An 8,769-nucleotide genomic window follows, 5' to 3' on the forward strand; every position below is an offset into this window, starting at 1 on the left:
ATTATTCGTCTAGCTATCTCTGATAGCCATGCCGTACTATATGCTATGCTATGCTATGCTATGCTATGCTATGCTATGCTATGCTATGCTATGCTATGCTATGCTAAGCTATGCTATGCTATGCTATGTTATATGCTTGTTCTATACAATCATTTTGCACACAGCGTGTACGCGGCGCGCGCGCGCCGCACGCACGTACACTCTCACACACCACCACACGTGCACAGTGCTGCGTAGAAACTGTTGCATTGCAGTTTTTCAGTACATTTGAAGCATTACTTACAGTAGAAGAATATTTGTTTTAAAATGTGTTTTACATATAGATCAGAAAAATAGACTGAAGAAATAATGTTGTTCTATAAATTATCACATTTACTTCAACCATTTGTTCACATTCACATTTTTGTAGTGTTTTGCGATACAAGTGAGCAGTTTCCCACTTGTAACACGCACCCACCGGTTACCGCCCTATAATATATGATGGGAAATCTGGCGCTATAACTTTGCTTTGTGAATGCAGCAGACATAGGTATGCTACCCGGTTAGCCTTACATACCCGAGCATGACACACCTGAGCAACTTTCTGTCGTGGGAACTCACCCGAAAAATATGATAACCGGCATTATATACTGACAAGCTATAACACACATCTTATTGTGCGGACTTTCTATATAGGTCTCCTATATATAGGCCGGTATTTTCTATCGCGCAAAAGCACACGATTTTGCTTTTTGCCGTGTTTACGTTTATTGCTAGTTTGTTTGGCCTGCGCACTTAGCCCCTTATCCTTGTCAGATCTCCGTTCTTTAGCTGCAGGGAAGTAGTTTAAAGTGGTTACCGCCACTATAAATAGTACTAGTCCGAAAGGACGGAAAGAAATGAAGATTTTCGTAATTTAAAGTGATTATCTCACTATAATATAACTATAAAGCTAGCCATTTCGTTTCAAAAACGACATGAACTACGAAAACACATGCAGTTATAGCCTATAGGTTTGTTCATGCATTATGGCTAGCCCTATATTGCTGCATTACTCTACCCATCTTGCCCTTCTGCGCAATGAACCCAAACACTCGCGATTCACACACATTTTACATATGCGCGCGTTACATGTCAAAACCGCACAGTATTTGTGCACGTTTTACTAGTCCAAATGCGGCTTCAAATCGTACTAGATGAAGGTTTGTGTATACATTATATGCCATTAGTCATTTCGTTTTATGTAAAAAAAACAACTATAACAATTTGACACAATATAAACGTCATAAAATTCGTGACGTAGTCATATATAAAAAACAAGACCAATACATGCCACGCGCCGTAATTACAATACATGAAATAATGCGTCAAAAATTTAAAATGTGAAATGTCTACTTATGATTAATAATATACTAACTATAAGAAAGGGTTATCACTATCACCATCATTATCACTATCACCATCATTATCATCATCTTGATCTTCCTCATAATAATAATCATCATCATAATCAGCATCATGCATGGTCATAATCATCATCTTGATCTTCCTCATAATCATCATCATCATCGTCGTCGTCGTCGTCATCGTCATCACCGTCGTTGTCGTCGTGGTCATACATCAACAGCAGCCGCCAGCGACATCTAGAGGTCCACGCCTGCCGTGATGTTCACCACCTCACCCTGCCTAACGTAGACTCGCGGAACGCGCCTCGACCAGGCGCTCGTCACTTCGGCAGGACTGTCACCCAGGGTACATGCCATCCAAGCCGGCGACGTGTGATCCGCATAGTCGGCGGTGAGCAGCGTGAACGTATCCCCGGAGCGTGGTTGTTTACGTAACGCCGCGTTACACTCGTCCGCAGTCACGCGCCCCACGAGAGCATGTAGTTGTCCTACAACGACCGGTTAAAAATGGCATACATTGTACTATGGCAAACCCTTGTAATGGTATTTATATATAGGTACACATGATCTTCACAGTCATTATTAGAGAACATTGTACTATACGGCGCTCCTGCATAATAGATGGTACCTTGTACCAGCGCGCATGCGCGATCGGAACCGGAACCAGAGAGGATTGTAAGCACGCCCGCGTTTCAATCTGTGCAATATACTTGTTTAGTTATTGTCATTTCACGCCGATTCTCTCTAATAAAGTAATCGAACAAATGGAACTCTGTTCTTATTTAATCATAATAAAATAATATCATATTATAGTATAATAATATAATATATAGCACATTATAATATCGTATTACAATGATCATTTCCTTCATATAATGAAGTCACGGTTGTAGCGGCTTATTTGAAAGTAACTTGTGATGATACAACGAAAGACTGCAGTGTGCCCACTTGGTAACGATTGTAGTGGCTAACTTGCAAGTGTTGAAAATGAAGTCTAGAAAACAATACAATTATAGATAATAGATACTACAGTGATACATAACATCCCAAGCACCATTACCATACTCCATCCGAACGTGAGTATGGAGAGGCATGTTAATTGTAATGTTATAGTTAGTGCGACGGTAACGCCGTGATTCTGTGAGAGAGAAAGGGAGAGGGAAAGAGAGAGAGAGAGAGAGAGAGAGAGAGAGAAAGAAAAAGAAAGAAAGAAAGAGGCCATGCGAGATAGGTAGATAGATAGATAGATAGATAGATAGATAGATAGATAGATAAATAGATAGAGATGGGGAGGAGGAAGAAAGAGAGAGAGAGGAGGAGAGAGAGAGAGGAGAGAGATGAGAGAAGAGAGAGAGAGAGAGATAGAGAGTAGAGTAAGAAATCCACTTCTAATATTTCAGTGTGACTTTTTTCTGGCTTGTAAAGACTCACGCATGCGCACAAATACCGAGTATTCAAACTCACCGGTTTTGTTGTTTCTCAAGGAACCGATTCCATGGCTTAGCTTCTCGCTGTAGCCATCGGCCCAGCCACATGCAAAGCTAGCTAACCATTTGGGTCCTGCAATAATGTACATATCATCATCAATCAAAAGTATAGAGACAAGTGAAAAGGGCATGAAGTTAACTCCCTCCATCAACCAGGTGCCTTAGTTTAGCTTTGCTAAAATATTGCATAGCTCTGGTTAGCAGCTGTTAAACGAAGTAACGTAATAAGCATGTATGTATGTGTAAATATCATCTATTAACGTCTACTATATACAGATATATATATATATATATAATTAAAATAGGTGATACATAGGCTTACGAATTCCTTCTCCAAAATGGCACATTATAACTCAAAGATCGAGGGCCGTAGCCTGAGCAAATTCTTTTTTTTTCTTTTTTTTTGAGGGGGGGGGCAATATTTCGTGACTCTGCTGAGTAATGGTGAGGAAAGGGCGTAGCTCCCCCTCATGCATAGTGTGGCGGGGTTGGTGTGAAACGTGATACAGACTTAACAGATGACTACATAATGATTGACACTCATATGTATCAGGTTGTTTTCGCATTATTACATCTTTCCTCAATATGTAGAGGAGAAAGCTTCCTCTTACGTTAAGAGGCTCCGGCCTTGGCATCGCATTAGAAAGTAACCGGTAAAAAATTATATTGTCAATAAGTATATTGAAAGTATATCATTCCAATTAACCCAATTATTGAAATAATCGATTTTTGCTATATTGGGAATTATTCGCACGCGTATCAATGACGACTCAGCAGTCGGTGACTGTTCGCTTACCCAAGCGGCCGTTCGTTGGTGGCACGCGTTCGTAAAAGGTTGGCCGAGCGAAGACAGACATGGCTGGCAGGAAGTCAAAGTCCTTGAAGACCTTCAAGCCAGGAAAGTCATTCTCTGCGGTGACGAAACCGTAGCTATAATATTTCGTGGTCGCGGTCGCGGTCGTGGTCGCGGTCATGGTCATGGTCATCTATCACAGTTGCAGTCACAGTCATAGTCACAGTCACATTTACAATCGCAGTCACAGTCACAGTGAGTCATAGTCACAGTTGCTATTACGTCGCCGCAGGTCTGCGGGCGTGGTTAGAACGAGAGCGATATACTTACCAGTGCTGATTCCGTACAAGATGCGACCGGGCCGCACGTAGTCCAGCTCTGTGCCCACCATCTGACAACAGCCAACAGAGGCGGCCGCATGGCGCGAGATGTTCTTATTCCTAAATAATGGATGCAGATTTACCTTCGATTCCGACGTTTATGAAATACTCGGCTGTGCGCGACTGACATAGCAACCCGCACGGAGAGATAACGGCTCGGGGGGGGGGGGCAATTAAAATATCGGTACGTTATTTCCACGTTTTAGTCCAGCGGATAAGCACATGGATTGTGCATTTTTGGTTAGAATTGTGAAACTTCGCACACGCGTACTACATGAGGTCCTGAAGAATTTCTGATATAGTGCAAATGAACAGCACCATCTGGTGGCGTACAGCGCTCCCTGGCGTGTTAACGGGTATTGCGTTATAACACTCTTAGGGTTTTGGCTATAATTTCAAGAATACTCATCCAATTTATTCAAGAAATAGCTGAAATGATTCGTAGATATCTATACTAATATTCTCGAAGCAATTTATTAAGTGTAGCTATCTTTAAGTTGTAATAAAATAAGGTTGAACAATAAAATGGTTAATTTCTAATAATTTTTTATTATGGACTCTTGATATTATACTGTTGACAGTGTAGGCCGGAATAGGCAGAATCCTCCCGATATCTCTATCAAGCGTGCTTGGTGGAAGTGTGTGCTCACACGTAAGGGTCGGTACAGTTTAGAAAGTGGTCAAGTTGATCCAGATTGCCTGAACGGTCCGTTAAACCTCCAGCAAAGTGCGTAAAGATGCTTTCTATACCAACGTCCAAGGCATCCAGCTCCTGTAAGACAAGCGTAGACACTCGAGCTGGCAATTTATTTATTTACGAAAAGGTCAGCTATACTAGAAAGATAGGACGTACGCCTTCTAATAATGCGTATAGTATCACGAGTACGAAATGATCGATGTATGATTTTGTTAGAAACGATCGAAGCACTTCATCTAGTGCATGTATATAACATTGTAATATGTATTATAACATATAGATAAGTATTATATTATATAACATTGTATAATGTCTGCACCTGAATGAGTCCATCCAGCTGGCAAGTCTCCACGCCGTACATCGACAATCCCGAGTCGACATTCACATTGACCTTGAGCTGCGCACCCGTCTAGAAAAACACATTACTCGACACCGTCACAACTTTCTCTTACAGCACAAGCAAAACTTCCCCTACAGCGACTCCAACCAGCTTTACACAGGAAATCGCGTGAGAGTGATTTTTGCGTGTCTTCTTCCGCCGTATAAATGTTTCTCGGTGGGGGGTTGCAAATTATATTCAGAGCTAGATGATCAACGTGTACTTATCCGGAGCATGGCATACCTTGGTGAGAAGTTTGTTTGCGGGTACAGTCTTGAGCGCATTGCTCCAGCATATTGTCGGTATGAGATCATTTTCGACCACGTGATTAATTTCCTCTGGTTGGCAGTTTCCTATAGATAAGTACTGTTCATAATCACCCACTGGTATTTTAACCCATGAGAGGTTCATGCATTTGTTATTCTATTGATCGGGAGGAGTGAAGGAGGCGACGACACCAGCTAGGCCGCGGAATACAAAAGGGCTGTCTTTCACCTAGGCTTTACTTCGCTAACTTCGATTACAAGTGACTACTTTTGTTATTCAGTCACGAACCCATTCGTACGTGTCACTAGTACGCACCTAAAACGTGGATCTTCCCCTGAACGCCACCGTTTCGTAGCACCCTACCCTCGTTCGTGGTTGCGACGGCAAACGTCTCAACGCCAAGCGACGCCAGGTGGCGCGCGACGCGAACTGCCCCGTGTCCATACGCGTGTCCCCTCACCACTCCAATAATTTCTGCAGAAATAGAAATCGTAAAAAGCGTAAAAGAGTAAAAGCGATAGCGAGAACAAGAGAGAAAAAGTGAGAGCACGAGAGAGCTCGCTCGCGAGAGAATTGAGCGCGAGGAAGATTTACATCAGTCTCCAGTACCTCAAAAAAGTCAACAACCTGAGAATAGTCTTAGTCTGAACGTGATGCATCTTTCTCTTTGCTCTCGTTCGTCTCTCTCTGCCATCACTCTCTTGCTCATCTCTTCCTATCCTCCTCATCTCCCTCTCTCCTCTCCTCTCTCCTCTCTGTGTGTGTGTGTGTGTGTGTGTGTGTGTGTGTGTGTGCCTGTGTATTGTGTGCGCCTTTTTTTTTCTTCGCGTGCGCGCAGCGGTTGCCTGCCCGTGCGGTATGCCGTCTGTGTGTGTATGTGTGTTTTATGTGTTCGTGATGTGTGAACACGAGCTTCTCTTTTGCCGCAGAACTTCACTAAACTCACATTTTCCAGCTGCTCTCTTGCTCTATGCAAACTATCATGACTACCCGGGCTGTATAGTTGTGACCATAGTAGAGCTAGAGTGACGCCTATAATGTACAGTGGCAAACCTTCCATTGTCAGTTTTCGCATCTCCGCATCTTGTTTTTTTTTGGGAGCCAGTCGGGGTTACTTTTCTTCCTGTATTTTGCTGTTCCAAGTGTCTGTCCCCATATTCCATTCCGCACTTGACTTTTTCGTTACCGTTAATATTTCCCTTATGATTCTTTCTGTTTAAGCGAAATTGTCATCTCTTTACCAGTCTTACCCATAAGTGATTTTCGTTATGCTGTATAATTTAAGCTTCCTTACCCAGAAAGTAATTTCGGTTTACTCGAATCTTCCATCAGTGCTGAGGTTACAGGCCTCTTCCTACCATAGTAATTTTCGTATAGCTGAAATGACTTTCAACTACTTGCGAGGCATTTTCGTTTACGAAATCAGCCTACTGGGCGTTCATTTCGTATCGAAATCATGCTACACTTGTGGCAGCGCACGGTGCGGGGCCAAATGTCCGCATGGACTTTATTTCGTTACAGAATCATGTGATTTCGTAAGCGAACATGGAAGTCTACAAAAGTGAATGATTCGTTACGAAATCAAGTAGCTGTGAGTTGAAGTCTTGAGCGAGAGTACTTTTGCTAGAGCTTGATTTTCGTAACGAAATCAGTCATGTCGGCCATTGGCGCCCCACACCGCCAAGTGATAGCATGATTTCGTAAACGAAATAATTCGATGCAGGTAGCTGATTCTCGTAACGAATCAGTCATGCGAGCATTTGCACGCCGGCGCGCCAAGTGAGGCCATGATTTCGTACGAAATAATCTCGGCAGTAAGCTGATTTCGTCACGAAATGACTCGCAGTAGCTGATTTCGTCACGAAATCCACTTCACAGTAGTTTGATTCGTAACGAAATCACTTTGTAGACTTGATTTCTACGAAATCAATGATTCTGCTAACAAAATAAAGTTCATGCGACATTTGGCGCGCCGGCGCGCCAAGTGTAGCATGATTTTCGTAACGAAATGACCCGCAGTAGCTGATTTCGTAACGAAATGACTCGCAGTAGTTGATTTCGTAACGGAAATTACTTTGTAGACTTGATTTCGTAACGACGAAATTACTTTGTAGACTTGATTTTCGTAACGAAATCACTTTGTAGACTTGATTCGTTACGAAATCAATGATTTCGTAAGCGAAATTATCATGCGACACTTGGCGCCCTCATAGGGGGGGGGCATCTTCAGAGTGTCTGCATGGCAGTAAGAGTAAATACACACATGTGTTATTATCTACTCTTGATGGCAGGCATAGCCATTCGGGGGCGTCTGGCGATACACACACCACTGGAATTATTCTGGCAGTGGCCATTCACGATACCTGAGGCTATGCCGGACATTTTTCTAATGGGTGCCAGAAGGTTTCCTTTCCAGCTAATTAGCTCAATTTTGGGGTATCGGTTTTTTTAGCTCTGGCGCATGCGCCCCACCACTAAAAATTCTGGCAGTGTCCATTCCTCGTAACCTTGGGCCGCCATGCCGAACATTTTCCAATAGGTTTCCATGGGGTTTGCCTCTCCAGCTAATCTAGCTCAATTTTCGGGGGTGGGGGGCAGTTGAGGGCGTCTGGCGGCATACACGCCACCACTGAATAATTCTGGCAAGTGGCCATTCACGATACCTGGGACTATGCTGAACATTTTCCAATGAGTGCGAGAAGGTAATTTCCTTTTCCAGCTAATCTAGCTCAATTTTGGGGTATGGTTTTTTAGCTCTGACGGCATGCGCCCCACCACTAAAAAATTCTGTGGCAGTGTCCATTCCTGATACCTGGACCATGCCAAACATTTCCAATAGGGTTCATGGGTTTTCCTCTCCAGCTAATCTAGCTCAATTTTGGGATGCCTTTCAATGACCCCACTGACGCACACCCCACGCAGCGGCTGCCCGCCAGACGTACATTTCCTTCCTGGGTATGTACACGAATCATGCTATATGCATGAAAATTGGTTTCCTTTCCAGCTAGGCTGACCCCCCTGGGCTCCCGGTCTATCACGTCAGTTCAAGAAAAGGGGCAGGTTATGGCCGATGGACGTTAGCATCTGACTGCCATTTTATTTGAGCAAATGCGTTTCTAGAATTTACGTGATCGGACCGATTGACTAAACGCCACACCAACTACGTGTGCGCTCATATTTAGTAAAACACGTAGATTGACCGACTTCGCGGATACTAGCATGGATGCCAGCGTCGACATATTCGCACGGACTAAACGGAGCACGTATATTCGTATTGACTTGGATGCTATCACCCACAATGTCAGCAAATTGATGGAATCGTTGGAAGTTACGTGTTCACGTAAGTACGCGTTGTTCCTTTCGCGATCTTTTAAAATTTCT

General features: G+C 43.3%; 1 protein-coding gene across 1 annotated transcript; it reads right to left on the reverse strand.

Annotated features, from left to right (window-relative positions):
* Nucleotides 1–1,522: 1,522 nt before the first annotated feature.
* On the reverse strand, nt 1,523–6,463 carry LOC106814298 (alanine racemase-like). Its single transcript, XM_014818596.1, has 9 exons — nt 6,442–6,463; nt 5,704–5,862; nt 5,365–5,474; nt 5,062–5,151; nt 4,696–4,817; nt 3,996–4,105; nt 3,669–3,782; nt 2,850–2,945; nt 1,523–1,873 (listed from the first exon to the last, which is right to left on the reverse strand). The coding sequence occupies exons 1-9, from the start codon at nt 6,461–6,463 to the stop codon at nt 1,623–1,625; spliced, it is 1,074 nt and encodes a 357-aa protein (XP_014674082.1). The 3' UTR covers nt 1,523–1,622.
* Nucleotides 6,464–8,769: the final 2,306 nt, after the last annotated feature.

The sequence above is a fragment of the Priapulus caudatus genome, unplaced genomic scaffold (genome assembly GCF_000485595.1).
Source record: "Priapulus caudatus unplaced genomic scaffold, Priapulus_caudatus-5.0.1 Scaffold901, whole genome shotgun sequence".
Classification (NCBI taxonomy): Eukaryota; Metazoa; Priapulida; class Priapulimorpha; order Priapulimorphida; family Priapulidae; genus Priapulus; species Priapulus caudatus.